At 42.1% G+C, this 20,201-nt stretch overlaps 1 protein-coding gene across 2 annotated transcripts in view; it reads left to right on the top strand.

Annotated features, from left to right (window-relative positions):
- Positions 1–20,201, top strand: part of SCFD2 (sec1 family domain containing 2) — a 395,759-nt gene that overhangs the window by 345,883 nt on the left and 29,675 nt on the right. For both annotated transcript variants that reach the window (XM_055588555.1, XM_055588554.1), the window contains exons 6-7: positions 1,552–1,697; positions 19,132–19,266. In XM_055588555.1, coding sequence (XP_055444530.1) covers positions 1,552–1,697; positions 19,132–19,266 — 281 coding nt within the window. The remainder of the gene's footprint in view (positions 1–1,551; positions 1,698–19,131; positions 19,267–20,201) is intronic.

Raw genomic sequence — 20,201 nt, 5'->3', positions numbered from 1 at the left:
AAATTGTATAAACTGTTGTTGTTCTTGATGTTTAGTCACTAAGTCATGTCCAACTCTTTTGTGAGCCCAGAGACTGTAGCCCTCCAGGCTCCTCAGTCCATGGGATTTCCCAGGCAAGAATACTGGAGTGGGTTGCCATTTCCTACTCCAGGGGATCTTCCTGATCCAGGAATCGAACCTGTGTCTCTAGCACCTCCTACATTGGTGGGCAGATTCTTTACCACCGCACTATCTGGGAAGGTCTAGGCTGTCTGTGTTCAAATCGCCCTGTAAGCTCTGGTTTCCTGAGACAAGGGTTTGAGTGCAAGCACTATATTTGAGAAGATGTCCCAGGCAGTGTGGTCAGGAAGTAGGGAAGTGAGACAGGGGAGGAAAGAAGAAGGCTCAGTAGTGAAGGCATTCACGAGTGAGTTACTGCTGTGGGCAACTGGGACTCAGCCCTACCACCCCCTCCCCGTCAGGCTATGGAGACCACAATTCAGAATCATTCCAACTGTCCCCAATTGTTACTATTCCCCCAACAACAAATGTGGTGTTGTTTCTGAGTGCCGACTTCCATGCTTCTAACAAGAAGAAGCCCTCAGACAGGAAGAGAGACACAGAAACAGACAGAAAAAAGACAGACGTGCAGGTACTTGAGGAAGGACACAGAGGCCACAAGATCTGCTCTCCAGACCTACACACGACCCGCAGTGACTGAGCCAACGTGGGCCAAGCATTGTCAGCGTGCTGGTGGGAGTGCTCCTTAACCTCTCTGGACCTCAGCTCTCTTATCCTTAAAATAGGAGAAAGAATAGCTCCTGCCTCATAAGGGTGATATGGGGATTGATGAATTCCTGTATCTGCAGTATTTCAACACTCAAAAATTCTCATCTTAAGTCTTTCTCTATTTTTTGAACTTCTAACTTACCGTAATCATTCCTCTTCTGAATAGGCTTCTAACAAGATAGAGGATAAATCCATCTTTTATAAGTTTCAAAAAGAAATAGAACCATTTCCGAGAACGGTCTCCATATAAGGCCCCCTTTGATCAGCTTTGAATGGTTGCCTTTTCAAATATGCTGTATGCTTTGTTAGCACATTAGATGCCCAGCCCAGCAAGTTCTGTTATTGGAGCAGCTCTATAAGCTTTCTCGTTCTGGCTGTACTATTTTATGGGAACCGTTGGTGGGATTCAAGTGTGAGTGGCTCATCACAGTCCTCTGTTGTATTTTCCTCTGTGTCTCCTCCTCCTTTCTCAGAGCTATTTTCTAAGGATAGCAGACCCTAGGGAGCTTTCTTTTTGTGAAATTTCTACAGTCTAGGGGTTGAAGCCAGTGGCTGCAATCCCAGGCAATTCTGAGTTCTAATTCTGTCAAAGGCATTTATACTTAGTGTGTTTCGTTGCTCAGGGATGATTGAAACAGCCCAATTGGTGAACAACCAGGGGGAAATAGGGTTAAAAAAAAAAAAAAGAGGAACCCAACAATGTTACATGGAGCTCAGCCTGTCATGATTAAAACTCAGTTTAAAGATTTGTTCACCCGAGAAAATATCTCTGGACTATTTCAGGCTGTGACTCTTCAATTAACCTGACGTTTCACAAATCCAAAAGTGCTGTGGATGAACTCTTCACTTCGCTTCGGGATATTGCTGGAGCTCGGAACCTCATGAAACAGTTCAAGTCTGTATATGTTCCTGGAAATCATACCCACCAGGCAAGTACATATGTTTTAAAGTAACCAGCTAATCTGTGCTGTGTTTTTAGGATTCAGAGACTAAAAGAAAAGTTTCCATGTTAAGCTGTTTAAAATGAAGGATTTGTTCAAGATGAAACCTAAGGCTCTTCTAGTCCAGAGTTCTGGATTCCCCTGAATCTGAAAGCTTCCCGATTTATTTGTACCACAGGCTTAATGCAGTGAGATGAGCAATGGACTGGGGGTCAGCTCTGCTTTGTCAGTGGCCCAGACCTGTCCTGTCACCTTAGGCAAGTCCGTAAGTACTAGATGAGGGGCTGATTTTAGACAGTGCCCAGGTTTCTGGATCTAAGAATAACAGAATTACCGAATAATATTATGCAAAGAAAATAAAAGTTGATGACAGCAAAAACAGTTGTTATTTTAAATGCCCCCATCACCTTATGGGCTTCCCTTGTGGTTCAGCTGGTAAGGAATCTGCATGCAATGCAGGAGACCTGGGTTCGATCCCTGGGTTGGGAAGATCCCCTGAAGAAGGGAAAGGATACCCACTCCAGTATTCTGGCCTGGATAATTCCATGGACTGTATAGTCCATGGGGTCACAAAGAGTCAGACACGACTGAGCGACTTTCACTTTCACCACTTTATAAGGAGAGTAGGAGAACCTTACAAGGATGTTTTGAACAGGGAGTCGGAAAATGGTAAGAAAATCCAAGATGAATGGAATGTACCACAACCTGATGGCAAAGGGAAGAGGGGGGTGGTGGAGTGAAGCACAGAAACACCCAAAGGGAAGATAAAGGGTAAAGAAAGGCTGGAGCCATCGAGGCTGGGTAGTCTCTGTTAGACAAGGAAGAAAGCGATCAGGTTGCTGGTGGCCAAAGATGAGCTTTCAAGGAAGAATAGATGTTTCTGACAGAAAAGCTCATTAGGTTTTGGTGTGGAGTGGATGAAGGAATCTTCTCTCCCATCTTCCTAGGAAATATTCCACAGAATTCACTCTATTTGCTAAGGCTTTCTTGGAGAGTTGAATGTGCTGTTAGTGGGGACTATGATCCAGTGAGGGGTTCAGCTTCAGGGTGCTGACTCTCCAAGGTGGGCATGTAGACAGGAGCTAAGGTTACCCATGATCACCTAGCGACATGCAGGTTCTTCCTCCCATTTATTCAGATAGTAGCTGATACTTGAAGAGTCCCCGAATTTGGTTTCCCTTTGATCCTCATGCAAGTAAGCCAGAGAGGTATTATTATCAGAGACCTAGGAAGGCCACAGTGACTTGCCACAGGCACACAGGTGGCCAGGACCTGACCATGTGTTTGCTGCCAACACAAAACTTCCAGTCACTGCACCATGGTTCTCATGGAGGTTCTAGAAATACTAACTGATGGTGCTGTGGGTACCTGAAGTCACCCACCGAGACACCGAAGACCTTAGAAACTGGCACTCAACTTAGTAATATAAGTTCCCATACTTTGTTCAATGATCTAAAAAAATACTGATAAAATCACTCAGATAATTGATCAGCTGTAGTTTTGTCATTTAAAAAATTGCCAGTCTTAAATATGGCAGTGTAGACTGGTTCTACAAGATGTGATTGAACTGAAGATGCATAATGAAATTTAGACCAAAGACTGTTGAGAGGCAAGTGGCTGCTGTCATTAACAAAGGGAAAGTAACCACTAAATTACTAAGGTCTTTTCAGTTGGTTTTTTTTTTTGATCATCATGGTTGGCTGATTTGGCCAACTTCACATAAACATGTTATCTATAAATCTTGAGCATGACAAAGACAATGATCAGTTTCCTAGACTTTACCTCCCTGCCACCAACTCGGTCATTTCTCCAGACCTCAGAACCCTGTCTGAGCAGCCTTTGCCTTTGGAAAATGAACTCTCCCTTGTTGCATACACTTCCTGTATAGTGAGTCAGTAATATTATCAACTCATTCAACAAAAGTCCTAAAGGTCCGTGAGTGGAAGTGGGGCAAGGCAGAGAGTATATGTGTATCTTGAGGGGATTGAATAATATTAATCCAGACACCAAGTGAAATGCTATGCAACCAAAAAGTGAGATCTCTACATACTCAGCAATGACTGTATTTGGATCCTTAGGTTCTACTTGAAGAACTCAAACAGTGGTTCGTGGTCTATTGGGTGAAAAGTGTTGTAGATTATTCTGTAAAGTGTTATCTTAATTTTCTTTTAAAAAACAATAAAATAAAAAGTATGTGGGTATGTATACTTAATAAGTATTTAAAATTTTAGGAAAAGTGTATAATGGTTACTTATGGGGAATAGGAAGGGTCGAATGGACAAGGAGGAACTCTGGCTTCTTGCTTTATATATGTAGACAAAGAATTTTTGATGGGAATACAGATCATTTTTACCTGTTTGGGTTTTTCAACATCTTTTGGAGGTAAAGAAGTACTAAGTCACAGATGTAAGCCCTGTGAGGACAGGGATTTGATCTGGTGCTGTAGTGGTATGATGCACATAATGGATGCCTGATAAATGTTTTGGGGTACATCTTGAATGCACTACATATATTTTTATCATATATTGGAAGAGTCGTTGGGATAAAAATATATACAGATAGAAAAAACAGGTGTCCAGACTAGAAGCAGAGTCCAGCTCCATCTAGCTTTAAAGATGGACCTTGGCTAGGCAACTTTCTGTCCATCTGTTCTCCCAGTTTGGTCCTCAGCTCTAGGAAAAATTAGTGCTTTCTATCTAGCTCCATGCTGTTTCTACACATCATCTAGTTGGGATGTCCTGGGCTTCCTGGGGCACTCAGGAAAGACATAGACCTGGTCTGGTGAGGGATTCCTGCCTCAGCTCTGACCAGTGCTGTGTATCTGGGCTCTCTCCCCTGGATCTTGGGGCCCTACTCAGCCCCAGGCTTCCTCCCAGAGTACTTTTCTCCTGCTCTGATGCAAATGAGTTGACTCTTAGAGCCACTCCTCTTTACTCTATTAGCTAGAGGCACTTCTTATTTAACATTCATCCTTTAACCCTTTAGGTAAATGTTTTGGTCACAGCTCAGATGTAGAAAGCAGACACCACTCTCATCATTTTAAAGAAAATGTGATTTCATATAAGGAATTAAGTACCTATAGTATCTGAAAGAGCTGGAGGAGTGGGATCTAGACCAGGTATGTAGAAATGAGCCCCGAACATCACTACACACCTGGTTCCAAGAGAACCAGTACCTCTGCCACAGCCAGGGGAGTGGGCATGGTGTCCACCACGAGGCTGCCATTGAAGCTCTTGGCTTGAAGAACACGCCAGCAAAGCTGGAGACAGCTTCTGTGTTTTCTCATCCTGGTAAATACAGAGCCCAGCTCAGTGCTTGCCACCTGAGGGTAAAGGGGTAGGTGGATGGATGGATGGATCCTGGACTCTGGGTCTTATTCAGAATGGTATTTCTTACGTTCTTAATTCTAAGTGAGAGGGAGGTTAGCATGTAGGTTAACATCAGCCTTTGGGTTCATGACCCAGCTCTGCTCCTTACTAACTGTGTGACCTTAGGCAAATTCCTTTACCTCTCTGAGCTTAGTTCCTCTTAGCTACTATTATTAGCTCCTTCATAAAAGTGCTCTGATGATTAGGTGAGTTGATACATATAAGGCTTTTCAGGACACAAGCCAACACAGACACTGCTATGTAAGTACTGGCTGTAACAGTTGTTGTAAAGGACAAAATAGACCTTCTCTTTGTCCTCTTTTGTAGCATTTCATTCTTTCCTTTGTTAGGAGATGGGCTACACAGAAAAGGGGTCATTCTCAAGTTGACTTTCCCATTAGCTGTGGCATATGGTCAGAATTTACTACTCATACCCCTTTGTTTGGAAAAGTCATGTTTGTCTGTAGACTCTGTTGACCAGAAACCTAAGCCCCAGTTCTGCCTTTATAACAAGCCTTCTTCTGCTTTCATTTCTTACTACAAATGTTCCAGTTTAATGGGAGGCTTAACCCTCTTCCTGAATGTCAGCGTTTGATGTGCCGCTGTTCCTCAGATGACTCGGGGCAAGGAGCTTATGAGCCCTTTCAGACAAAATACTGTATGACTCTTGCTTGAGTGGCTTTGGCAAAACTCTCAAAGTGCTGTGCTGTGTTGGAGGAAATGTCCCACAGATGGGTACCATCTTCTGTGCCTCTGGCGTGTTGAACAAGAGCCTTTAGAACCTGCAGGGCCCAAGGAGGCTCAATTCATCTTGTGCCTGGTGAAATAGGGCCTCTGAACAGTCTGTAGGCCCAGTCTCTTCATCAGCAATCCCCAGCCCTGGCCACCAGCTGTCCTTTTCCAAGTGCTAAGCTCTGTTCTTCCTCCTAATTCTATCTACCTAACTCTAGACCTGCTGACATCCTTTTTGAAAGCATCTACATGAGATAGCATAAACCGGGGGCCAGGGAGCTTGACTCTCTCCTGCAGCCTAACTTCTAACTGCCTGTGTGTGAATTCAAGCAAGTTGATGAATAGCTTTGGGCTTTGATTTCCTTATATTGAAATTAAAGGGACTAGGCTTAAAATAAACTTTGTAAAAGTCATCTGCTTGTGGTTTGAGGGATGGATAGATGGATGAATGGATGGATGAACAGATAGACGAATAAACCACTTTTTAATCTCCAGAGCAAACCATTATCCTTAAGAAGATGAAAGGAGGAAAACAATCAGTCATAGTATATAGCAAAAGATAAAAATAAATAAGCCATGGAGTAGACAAAGCCCAAAGCCAAGACCAGTTTTGAACAAAAGTTTTTTCCGTGTAATCTTGGATTGAAACAAAGTAAATATCCTCTGTACAAGTCTAGTTCTCCTGGGAAGTTGGTTGTTTAGAGACCGTTTTTCAGAAAAGAAGCATTTGCAGCAGGAGGACTAAGAGAGGCCCCGGCTGCACCAGTACCAACCAGCAAGGCCAGGGTCAGCAGCACGACCGAGGGGATATGGTTGTGGCAACAACAGTTTTCTTGGAAACTGATCTCCTCGGCCATCTTCAGGTGGCCAAATTTAAGAAGGTGTTGGAGTTGGTTTTTCAGAATTGTCTCTGACTTATGTGTAATGTCAGAAACTGTTGCTGTGCTCAGAACCTTTCTTCAAGGGTTGGAATCAGGTCGGTAAGGACCTTCTGGACTGAATCACACATTATCTCCACCATGAAAAGGAACCAAAGACATAGAAACAAGTATTTTATTTTTCACATTCTGATTTACTATGGGATATTAAAAGTCCAGTTTGTTCTGGAACAGATACTGACCGTTTAATGACAAAAAGAGAGTTTCTGTTTTTTTTGAAACCTCATCTATTTCATGTGTAACACTCATGGAGGTCTCATTAGGTTCTGCCAAACCTTCAAGCTAGCCTCATGAGACCATCATACAGGGCCACATTTCGATCTTCACGGCCCTAAGCATGTTTGCCTTCATGGCTCATGGCTCTCTTCCTATATTACTATATATATATATTTATGTGAATAAATATTTATTAAGTATTATATGGGGCTTCCTTGGTGGCTCAGATGGTAAAGAATCTGCCTGCAATGCAGCTTCAATCCCTGGATTGGGAAGATCCCCTGGAGAAGGACATGACACTCCAATATTCTTGCCTGTAGAGATCCCTTGGACAGAGAGTCTGGCGGGCTGCAGCCCATGGGTCACAGAGAGTCGGACACAACTGAGTGACTAATACTAAGACCAAAGTATTATGTAATAAAATTTATAAATATAATCATTTGAATATATATGTTGAGTATATAATTCATGTGTTTATATGAATATTCTTATATTTGCATATGTTCAATTGTGTACATGTAATTATACAGTTACATTGGTATAGAGACAAATCTATTTATACTATATATCAAAACATTATCTTTCATCTAAAAGTTCATATTTTTCTTCTGATTTTAAAAGAAATTAATACATTTTCATGGACTGCTAACAGTCTCATGGGCCCTAGGCATCATGCATTCTACGCCTACTGCTTGAGTCATCTCTGTGGTCATAGCCCCCACTGGCACCAGTCGGCCCAGGATAAGAACATAGCTCACCCATAGGCAGTGGCAGGCATTTTTCTCCTCTGGAGTAACCATTGTGACCATCCATGAAGCAGTCATGAAGCTACCCAGGAGCTGTTTGGTTTGGTCCCAAAGTGACAGCTGAGGAGTGAAGGAACTAGACTTACAAGGAAGGAAGGGTGGGGGCAGGAGTCTCCTGGCTTAAAGCTCTCATATCCTATAGGAGCCACTTTCTCTGAACCAGCTCCACAGACATGATTCTAGCATTCCTCCAAGGGACATGCCAATTATACAAGAGTCATTGTACTCAGAGAAGCCCAAAGCCCTGACTTTCTGTCCAATATTTATAGTTCTCCCCATCTAATGCAATTTACTAAGCGGGGGTCATTTTTATCATAAGCAATCTTGCTTGGCTGGAGTTTGACATTCTTCCCTTATCAGGTTTCCAGGGAAACAGAGCTCAAAGTTAACCAAAGGTCAAATTCTTATGCAGAAGGGAAAAGAGGTTTAATAATCCTTTGCCCTACCACAAGCAACCTGCCAGTTATTAAGGAAATAACTAATATTTCAATTTAGACTTTGCAGTATGTATGTGGTAGAGACAGGCTATGTGGGTTCCCAAGCTCTATTTCTGTTTCCTCCTGGCATGCTTAGACCACATTTTCCAAGTTCCCTTGCCGGTAGATGTAGGTTTGTGATTAATTCTGACCAATGAACAATGGGTAGGCATGATACAGATCACCTTCTGCCCATAAAAATCTCTCTGGAAATCCTCCACACTGTCTCTCTTTCATCCCCTCCACACTATCTCTCTTTCATCCTCAGTTGATGAGATGCAAAGGCTTCCATGTGGGATTCCAGAGCCCTAGGGGGTGGCGGGGGCTGCTCAACAGCAGGAACACGGATGTCTGTCTGAATGATTGTGTAGAGCATAGACCCCCTACTGCCGGGACACACTGAATGTGGCAGAAGCAAGAAATAGGGATGAATTTGTCTGTGTTTTAATCCCTCTCCTTCTCCCTGAAAGATGAACTGCCAGTGAATGTTTGATTAGGAAAATTAAATTATTCTCGTTAACATCTCATGAAGTCAAACTAACACGACTGATCTCCCCTCTGTTCCTCTCTAATACATGAGGAAAACTGAACAGGGCCCTAGGAAAAGACATCTGTCTTCCCATCACCCCCTTCTATGGGCCTTTGCTGAGAAGTAAGTAGCTTCTGGCTGAGCAGAAAATTCCATAATAGTTAGAGGAGTCTCATCTAAGAAGCTACTGCCAGGGCTTCCCTGGTGGCTCAGTGTTAAAGAGTCCACCCAGCCATGCAGTAGACATAGGTTTGATCCCTGGTCCAGGAAGATCCCACATGCCAAGGAGCAGCTAAGCCCATGCGCTGCAGCTATTGAGCCTGTGCTCCGCAACAGAGAAGCCCTGCAATGCGAAGCCCCCACACAGCAGCTGGAGAGTAGACCCCGCTCACCACAGCAAGAGAAAAGCCTGCACAGCCAAGAATACCCAGCACAGGAACAAATAAATTAAAAAAAAGACTCAAAGTCTTAAAATATAAAAAAAAAGAAGCTACTGCCACAGCCATTCATTCTAGTCAGATTTCAGTGACGTGATTTGAGGCAGAAAAAAATCCAAACTGAGTAAGGAAGAAGCCAAAAGCTCTCATGATTAAAACCCTGATTGGGGAAACTAAGAAATGTGTTTGCTAACGAATCATGAGACAAGTATTGCTTTGAACCTGAGAAAGTCTTTTCCTAAATCGAGTTCTTTAAATGAACAATGTTATTTAGTTGTTCTGTGCTTAGTTGTTTTAAAGAAGAATTTAGAAGTCTTTTTCTATATAATATTTAAGTAGCAAAACGTCTTTTTTTTTTTTTTTCCTTGACTGTGCTGCACAGCTTGTGGGATCTCAGTTTCCTGACTAGGGATTGAACTCGGGCCCCAGCAGTAAAAGCATCAAGTCCTAATTACTGTACCGTAAATCACTATAAATTCTCTCTCTCTCTCTTTTTTTTAAATTGAAATAGAGTCATTTGCAATATTGTTAATTCAGGTATATAGTACAGTGATTCAGTTATATGTATATATATTCTTTTTCAGATTATTTTCCCTTATAGGTTATTACAAAATATCAAGTATAGTTCCCTGTGTTATACAATAGGTCCTTATTGATTATCTGTTTTATATATAATAGTGTGTATATGTTAATCCCAACCTTCTAATTTATCCCTCCCTGCCCCTTTCCCTTTTGATAACCAGAAGTTTGTTTTCCATGTCTGTGGGTCTATTTCTGTTTTGTAAATAAGTTCATTTGTATCATTTTTTTAGATTCCACATATAAGTGATATATATTTGTCTTTCTCTGGCTTCCTTCACTTAGTATGATAATCTTTAGGTCCATCCATGTTGCTGCAAATAGCCTTATTCTTTCTTGTGGCTGAGCAATATTCTCTGTGTGTATATGTGTGTGTGTGTGTGTGTGTGTATGCCACATAGCCTTATTCTTTCTTATGGCTGAGTAATACTCTGTGAGTCCGTGAGTGTGTGTGTGTGTGTGTGTGTACACCACATAGCCTTATTCTTTCTTATGGCTGAGTAATACTCTGTGTGTATGTGTGTGTGTGTGTGTGTACACCACATAGACTTATTCTTTCTTATGGCTGAGTAATACTCTCTATGTGTGTGTGTGTGTGTGTGTGTGTACACCACATAGCCTTATTCTTTCTTATGGCTGAGTAATACTCTGTGTGTATATGTGTGTGTGTGTGTGCATGTGTATACCACATAGACTTATTCTTTCTTATGGCTGAGTAATACTCTGTGTGTGTGTGTGTGTGTATGTGTGTGTGTACACCACATAGCCTTATTCTTTCTTATGGCTGAGTAATACTCTGTGTGTGTGTGTGTGTATGCCACATAGCCTTATTCTTTCTTATGGCTGAGTAATTGTGTGTATGTGTGTGTGTGTGTATTCCACATAGCCTTATTCTTTCTTATGACTGAGTAATACTCTGTGTGTGTGTGTGTGTGTGTGTGTGTGTGTACACCACATAGCCTTATTCTTTCTTATGGCTGAGTAATACTCTGTGTGTGTGTACACCACAGCTTCTTTATCCATTCCTCTGTCAATGGACATCTAGGTTGTTTCCACGTCCTGGCTATTGTAAATAGTGCTGCGGTGAACATTGGGGTGCATGTATCTTTAAATTAACCACACTTATATCATTTAATGAGTTTTTGGTTACCAGTGAAAATAGAAAAAAGAAAAAAGCTGAAAGCAGTTTAAACAAGAAAGGTAATGTATTGGATTCTATGATTTAAAAGACCAGAGAAGGAACAGCTTCAAGTGGTAAGGAGCCATTGCTGGGGTGATGCTAACAGAAATAACAGAGAGGAGCAGGTTCCTGCTTGCTTTCCCTGCCTTCCAGTGTCCTTCCTGGGCTCCTGTGGGCAGAGTCGAACGGATCTAGATGGCAAAGCACAAATACGGTTTGCAGGACAGCCTCCCAGAACTGAGCGTGGAAGAGAGGATTGGGCTTGAGAGAAAACAGCTTAATAACCATCACATCTAATTATAAAAAATGATATTTCAAAATTGCCATCATGGGGCTTCGCTCCCCACCCCCAGAGTTGGACCATAAAAAAAGCTGAGCACTGAAGAATTGATGCTTTTGAACTGTGGTGTTGGAGAAGACTCTTGAGAGTCCCTTGGACTGCAAGGAGATCCAACCAGTCTACCCTAAAGGAGACCAGTCCTGAGTGTTCATTGGAAGGACTGATGTTGAAGCTGAAACTCCAATACTTTGGCCACCTGATGTGAAGAGCTGACTCATTGGAAAAGACCCTGATGCTGGGACAGATTGAAGGCAGGAGGAGAAGGGGATGACAGAGGATGAGATGGTTGGATGGCATCACTGACTCAGTGGGCATGAGTTTGAGTAAACTCTGGGAGTTGGCAATGGACAGGGAAGCCTGGCGTGCTGCAGTCCATGGGGTTGCAGAGTCGGACACAACTGAGCGACTGAACTGAACTGAACTGGGGCTTCCCTGGTGGCTCAGCAGTAGAGAATCAACCTGCGGTGGAGAAACATGGGTAGAGATCCCTGGGCTGGGAAGATCCCACTTGCTGCAGAGCAGCTAAAGCCCATGTGCCGTAACTATTGAGCCTGCTCTCTAGAGATTGGAAGCCACAACTACTGAAGTCCACGTGCCCTAAAGCCCATGCTGTGCAACAAGGGAAACCACTGCAGTGAGAAGCCCAAGCATCACATCTAGGGAGTAACCCCACCTCACTGCAACTAGAAAAGCCCATGCAACAATGAAGGCCCAACACAGCCAAAATTAAAAATAAAATATTTTTTAAAATTGCTATCAAATGAGAAGACAGTCGTGAGAATGTCATGTGAATGTCATAGGAGAGAGTTCAGTCAAGAGAAAAAATAAGTATTACAGAGGTATGAGAGGCAGTTCATTAAGAAAAGCACTTTGATTATTTCTCTGGATTATGTGATGTGTCTGTTATCTGTGACTTTTCCATACTTAATTTGTGGCTGCTTTTCTCAATCTAAATAAATGTTACCTACATATCTTAAAAAATAATAAAACATGTTTACAGCCCTGCCAAGTAACATTCCATGATCACAAAGTCCCAAGAATGAAGGTGTTAAGGGAATAGGACTTCCAAATCTTTGCTCATCCTCAAGGGGAGGCTGACTCAAAGGGCCTTTCTCCCTAGAGCTGCGTTCCCCAGGGCTGAGCTGAAAGTAGAGCAAGGGAGAAAGGGGATGTCTAACCCTCCACGCTTCCTTCTTTCCCTGTCTCCAGTCTACACAGGGGCTTCTGGGGCCCTGAGCACAGTCCTGTCACCCTGGTACCCTGTGCCTTGCACAGAGGAGGCCCCGACATAATGTTTTTGCTGGACAACAGAACCGCCTTTTTCCTATGCCTGAGCTTTTCCTGGGGTCACTACTCATCCTACTTACTGAAGGTGCATCCTATGGCGAGCAACAGCCTTCTTTTGGTTTTCGTAGGTTGAGGGGTATACTCCCTCCTCTCTTAAATGTGACAACCTATGTGTATCTCTCTGGTTCTGCCCAATGTTAGTCTGTATAACTATATGTAGACTAATAAAAGAAATAACTGTAAGCTCCGGGAAAGAAGCAGTGGGCTTTTTATTTACCTTCCCTTTGTGCTTTGTAACAGAATTTTATTAAGTTGCAAGTAGTATCAGACATGACTGAGTGACTTCCCTTTCACTTTTCACTTTCATGCATTGGAGAAGGAAATGGAAACCCACTCCAGTGTTCTTGCCTGGAGAATCCCAGGGACGCGGGAGCCTGGTGGGCTGCCGTCTATGGGGTCGCACAGAGTCGGACACGACTGAAGCGACTTAGCAGCAGCAGAGATCTGAAACATAATGGCTTAAACATGCAAGATTTTGTCTTGTCACATATGTAGGTTCTGATTCAGTCCATCTATGTTGTAGTACTGCCACGAGTCTCCACTGACCCAGATTTCTTCCAGCCCTCTGCTCTAGCATCTCCAAGAAATGGTTCGGTTTTCCACAGTGGCTGCTGGGGCTGCCACCATCACTTTCATATTCCAGGCAGCAGAAAAGAGAAAGGGGAGGAAAGCTTCTAGAAGTCCCACTCCCCTTCTCCTTGCATATCATTCTCCAAAACTTCCAGACTCAGCAGCAAGAAAGGCTGCAGAATGGAGTCTTTCAGCCAATTGATCATGTGCCTGGCCAAAAACTGGTTCTATTTCTAAGGAAGAAGTTGATGAATATTTGATAAGTTAGCAGAGTATTGGCCAAAGGACTTCTCCATGGAGAGCAGTTTAGAGAGATTAAAGTTTAAGAGATTAAATATCCAGAAAGGCTGAGATGGTAAAAAAATTTCTCAAGACAGTTTACTCGGGGAGGAGGGTTTGGAAAATTCAGAGGCCATTCTGTGAACTTTTTTTTTTTAACATTGAAAATACATATTGGATTGTTTTAATTCCAGAAATATACCTGTTAATTTCTGAAGTTTTGGAAAAAGAAGAAAATAGAGTCCCCTATTCACAGAACCTAGCATTAGCCCTCGTTTACATTTTCGTGTGCTTTATTCCAACCTCTTCCAGACATAAATAACATTAATTTTTAACAAGTGAAGAAAAAAAGACCGTTCTTGATCTGTGGGAGTATGTGTGGGTATAGATGTGTATGTGTGGTGGTGTTTTAACTGTGCTTTTTAAAAAAGGAATACAGTGAAAAGACTTCCTCCCACCTTTGCCTCTTGTCCGGTCCCCCACGTCGTGATCATTGCTCGTGGTGGTTCTGTATATATCACACCTGAGTTTATTTTTTGCATGTTTCAGCAAGTGCAAACTTTCATAGTCCCTTTGGCACATTTTACACAAATGCCTATTATTCATACTGTTCCTCCTCTTGCTTTCTCCACTCACAGTTTATTCTCACCTTGCTTTTTCCTATCAGCACAGAGTTCCCCTCTTCACTTCCACGGCATTCCTTCATGTGGATGGATTCCATTTATTAAACAGCTCCCTATTGATGGGCACATGAGTTTCTAATCTTTTGCTGTAACAAATAGACTTTTATGGATCTCATTTGCATACAGTAGCATATTTGTAGGATGAAGTTTTAGATGTGGGATTGCTAGGTCAGATGCATTCATAACTTTGATAGGTATCTCCAGATTACTCTCTGTGCTGATTATAACAATTTACACTCCCACCAGCAGTATATGAGCATGTCTGTTTCCCTATGACCTCGTCAAAAGAGTGTATTTTCAAACCTCTGCATTTTTGCCTGTATGATAAATTTTAAAAATCTAACTTGGTGTTACAGCGTTATGATGAGGAGGTTGACTCATAGTTTTGTTTGTTTTTAAAGTTCTGTGTCTCTGTGCAGTGCTCTCCCTTTCATGAGCATCTGCATATGAGATCTCTGGGCATGCCATGGTCTGTTTGATTAATAAACAGAGGAGAGCTGCAGCTTCAATTCGACAATTGCTATTTCTCCCTGCATCTTATCCCTGTTAAATGCACTAGTTGCCTTCTAGCTAAGTGATTATTTAGGATTGTGATGATTTATATCTTGATTTCTTTCTAAGATATTTCAAGTAAGAAAGTTGGAATAAGGGGAAACTCAGAGTAAAACATGACTGTAGGGAAAGCAGGACAAGGCCAGAGATGAAGTCAGTGCCCCAGAAGTCCTCAACACTAGCTAGAGGTCAGTCACAGATCTGGCCAGTACAAAGAGACACACAGTTCACCGCATCTCTGCAGTGCTGGCTTTCCTGAGTCTGTGATAGATACAATAGAGTGCTTTGAGGGTAGACACTCCTCTTCCTTCACCCTTCATGGTCCCACTGGGGTGCCATACAGAACTGGAGTGCAAAGGCAGCAACATGACTGGGAGTAAAGCTGTCCAGCTGATGGGAAGGGAAGGAAAGAGGAAAAGCTTGGTAGTAAAGAGACCCAAGGAAAGGAGGAAGGGAATTTGCTTAGAATACACATTGGTCAGAGGCAGCTGCCTCCAAATATTACCTAAACCTGGATAGATGTAGCACCATTTGCCAAACTGTAGGTATTGTAAATTCACATCAACTTAATTCTACTGAAATTCTTTTTTTTTTTAATTTTTTCATTTATTTAACTGTGCCAGGTCTTAGCTGTGACATGTGGAATCTTTAGTTGCAGTATGTGGGATCTAGTTCCCTGATCAGGGATTGAACCCAGGCCCCCTGCATTGGGAGTGTGGAGTCTTAGCCACTGGACCACCAGGGAAGTCCCCTACTGAAATTCTTATTGTTCACGTGGCATCCTTTCTTAGAGATTCCTTGGTCAGATTTCTTTGGGGCATCTTGGCTTCTTTTTCTGGGCAGGTTGTACTTGGAGTTGACTTCTCTAGAAAAAAGAGATTGCTTTGGGTTTGGTTAGTGACAATACATTGTAAGAAAACATTTGGGATCCTAAAGGAAGGGAGCATAATTCTAAGAATATTTAGGAAAGACCTGAGAGCATCTTCATGTCTATCTAAGTTGACAGTATTTTGCTTTTCAGCATACTTCATGCTGAAGGGAATGGCAAACCACTTCAGTATTCTTGCCTTGAGAACCCCATGAAGAGTATGAAAAGGCAAAAATATATGACACTGAAATATGAACGCCCCAGATCAGTAGGTGCCCAATATGCTACTGGAGAAGAGTGGAGAAATAGCTCCAGAAAGAATTAAGAGGCTAAATCAAAGTAAAAACAGCACCCAGTTGTGGATATGACTGGTGATGGAAGTGAAGTCCGAAGCATAAAAACCTGGAATGTGAGGTCCATGAATCAAGGTAAATTGGAAGTGGTCAAACAGGAGATGGCAAGAATGAATATCGACATTTTAGGAATCAGTAAGCTAAAATGGACCAGAATGGGCGAATTTAATTCAGATGACCATTATAACTACTATTGTGGGCAAGAATCCCTTAGCAGAAATGGAGTAGCCCTCAGTATCAACAAAAGAGTCCAAAATGCAGTACTTGGGTGCAGTCTCAAAAAACGACAAACTGATCTCTGTTCATTTCCAAGGCAAACCATTCAATATCACAGTAATCCAAGTCTATGCCCAAACCACTAATGCCAAAGAAGCTGAAGTTGAACAGTTCTCTAAAGACCTACAAGACCTTCTAGAGCTAACATCAAAAAAAGGTGTCCTTTTCATCATAGAGAACTGGAATGCAAAAATAGGAAGTCAAGGGATACCTGGAGGAACAGGCAAGTTTGACCTTGGAGTACAAAATGAAACAGGGCAAAGGCTAACAGAGTTTTGCCAAGAGAATGCACCAGTCGTAACAAACGTCCTCTCCCAACAACACAAGAGATGACTCTACACATGGACTTCACCAGATCATCAACACCAAAATCAGACTGATTATATTCTTTGCAGTCGAAGATGGAGAAGTTCTATACAGTCAGCAAAAACAAGACCAGGAGATGACTGTGGCTCAGATCATGAACTTCTTATTGCCAAATTCAGACTTAAATTGAATAAAGTAGGGAAAACCTCTAGACCATTCAGGTATGACCTAAATCTAATCCCATTTGATTATACAGTGGAAGTGACAGATAGATTCAAAGGATTATATCTGATAGACAGAGTACCTGAAGAACTATAGACAGAGGTTCCTAACACTGTACAGGAGACAAGGATCAAGACCATCCACAAGAAAAAGAAGTGCAAAAAGGCAAAATGGTTGTCTGAGGAGGGCTTACAGATAGCTGAGAAAAGAAGAAAAGCAAAAGGAAAATGAGAAAAGGAAAGATATATCCATCTGAATGCAGAGATAAGAAAGCCTTCCTAAATGATCAATGCAAAGAAATAGAGGAAAATAATAGAATGGGAAAGACTAGAGATCTCTTCAAGAAAATTAGAGATACCAAGGGAACATTTCATGCAAAGATGGATACAATAAAGGACAGAAATGGTATGTGCCTAAAAGAAGCAGAAGATATTAGGAAGAGGTGGCAAGAATTCACAGGAGAACTATACAGAAAAGATCTTAATGACTCAGATAACCATGATGGTGGGACCACTCACCTAGAGCCAGACATCCTGGAATGTGAAATCAAGTGGGCCTGAGGAAGCATCTCTACAAACAAAGCAGGTGGAGGTGATGGAATTCCAGCTGAGCTATTTCAATTCTAAAAGATGATGCTGTTAAAGTGCTGCATTCAATATGCCAGCAAATTTGGAAAACTCAACAGTGGCCACAGGACTGGAAAAGGTCAGTTTTCATTCTAATCCCAAAGAAAGACAATGCCAAAGAATGTTCAGAATACTGAATAATTGTACTCATCTCACACGCTGGCAAAGTAATGCTCAAAATTCTCCAAGCTAGGTTTCAACATACATGAACCAAGAACCTCCAGATATTAAAGCTTGTTTTAGAAAAGGCAGAGGAACCAGAAATCAAATTGCCAACATCTGTTGGATCATAGAGAACACAAGAGAATTCCATAAAAAGTCTACTGCTGCTTCATTGACTATGCTAAAGCCTTTGGGTGGATCACAACAAACTGTGGGAAATTTTTCAAGAGATAGGAATACCAGACCACCTTACCTGTCTCCTGAGAAATCTGTATGCAGATCAAGAAGCAACAGTTAGCACTGGACATGGAACATCAGACTGGTTCCAAATTGGGAAAGGAATACGTCAAGGCTGTATATTGTCACCCTGCTTATTTAACTTCTATGCAGAGTACATCATGTGAAATGCCAGGCTGGAGGAAGCACAAGTGGGAATCAAGATTGCTGAGAGAAATATCAATAACCTCAGATATGCAGATGACACCACCCTTATGGCAGAAAATGAAGAGAAACTAAAGAGCCTCTTGATGAAAGTGAAAGAGGAGAGTGAAAAACCTGGCTTAAAACTCAACATTCAAAAAACAAAGATCATGGCAACCAGTCCCATCTCTTCATGGCAAAAAGATGGGGAAACAATAGAAACCGTGAGAGACTTTATTTTGGGGGCTCCAAAATCACGGCAGATGGTGACTGCAGCCATGACATTAAAAGACACTTTTTCCTTTGAAGAAAAGCTATGACCAACCTAGACAGCATGTTAAAAAGCAGAAACAGTACTTTGCCAGCAAATGTCCATCTAGTCAAAGCTATGGTTTTTCCAGTAAGTATGGATGTAAGAATTGGACCATAAAGAAAGCTGAGCACCAAAGAATTGATGCTTTTGAACTGGGTATTGGAGAAGACTTGAGAGTCCCTTGGACTGCAAGGAGATCAAACCAGTCAATCCTAAAGGAAATCAAACCTGAATATTCATTGGAAGGACTGATGCTGAAGCTGCAGTTCCAATACACTGGCCACCTGATGCAAAAAGCTGGCTCATTAGAAAAGACCTGGATGTTGGAACAGATTGAAGGCAGGAGGAGAAGGGGACGACAGAGATGAGATGGTTGGATGGCATCCTTGAGTTGATGGACGTGAGTTTGAGCAAGCTCCAGGGGTTGGTGATGGACAGGGGAAGGTTGGTGATGGACACGCTAGGGAAGCCTAGCATGCTGCAGTCTTTTGGGTTGCAAGGAGTCGGACATGACTGAGTGACTGAACTGAACTTATACTTGATACATTAAATTGTCACTTTAAATCTAGATTGAAAAATTAGCCATCCTATAACTATAGCTCTGGTAAGAGTTGTTTGCTTGTGGAAGGGAGTATGAGAAACAAAAAATAATGCTGGTGTAATGGAATAATTCCCAAAAAATCGATGTTGCTATATTGTCTTTTCACACACACACAAAACCATAGCCATTGCTCAGGATCAAAAATAAACTTGTTTTGCTTTGTTTGGTACAGATAAAGCTATCCTCTCTCCAGACAAACCAAACAAACCCTTTTACTTACAGCACAATATTTTGTCTTTCCAGGCATCCTATAAACCACTGTTGAAGCAGGTCGTGGAGGAAATATTTAATCCCGAGAGGCCAGATCCAGTTGACATTGAACATATGTCTTCAGGCCTCACTGATCTCCTTAAAACTGGATTCAGCATGTTCATGAAGGTAAAGTCACCATGACGGGGTAATCCTAAGTGTAATGCTATCTTTGCTGGGCTTGAAAATTCTGGTACCTCCGTAACCCTGGTGAGTATCACAGAAGAGAATGTCTGGGCTTTCTGAAATCAGGTACAATCTTCATGTAACCTTTGCTTATAAGCAGCCTGACCCTCTAGCTTCCCTTGACCTAAGTATTATGATCTTTTCTGATCAATAGGTAAGGACACAGCCCTCCAGGGTAGCGCTTCTAGAAAACATCCCTCCTGGTTCACATTTTCACTTAACACAAATCCACATACAGATCTTAGTGGCAATCTTGTGCCCTTAATTCTAGAGCTTACTGTGCAGGATAACAAGTAACTCTCCTCAGTCATATAACCAGCATGATCCCAAAATCCATTTGAAAATCACTTTTATTTTGGCTTAGCAGACTCCCGGGTGACAAGTACAAGAATTTCTCTAGCTAGTATCGAGGCTAAGTCAAAACTACCAAACCGCCTTTGCAGTAGAGATGAAAGGAGGAAAAGTACACAAATGTGATCTATTTTTAACCCACTGTAAAGTTTCTAAATTTAAAAAGATCTAAATGAGATTACAGGCTGACCTCCTCGTCTATGCCAGGATTTCGGTTGTAATAACTCTTGGAAATAACAGAATGTTTTGCCAGTTTCAAAGCGTCTTTGAAATCATGAATTAATCTTCATAGACGATCTGGCCTTTCAGAGTTCAATAAATGCATATGCCAGGAAAACTGGTCCGCTCCAAAAGCCAGAGGGCGGAAGCCAGTCAGACTCTAAACCAAGCCGTGAGCAGCTGGAATGGACGCTGGGTCTCCTCCCCAGTGCTCCCAGTCATCGTCAGCTTCTGATGCAACATGTGGCTGGGGCATTTTCCCTCTATCTGTTTTTTTGGGGTTTTTTTTTAAATAATACAGCACAGAT

This window comes from Bubalus kerabau, chromosome 7 (genome assembly GCF_029407905.1).
Source record: "Bubalus kerabau isolate K-KA32 ecotype Philippines breed swamp buffalo chromosome 7, PCC_UOA_SB_1v2, whole genome shotgun sequence".
NCBI classification, from domain to species: domain Eukaryota; kingdom Metazoa; phylum Chordata; class Mammalia; order Artiodactyla; family Bovidae; genus Bubalus; species Bubalus kerabau.
Note: the sequence above shows the minus strand (reverse complement) of the source record. Positions and strands in the feature narration are given on the sequence as shown.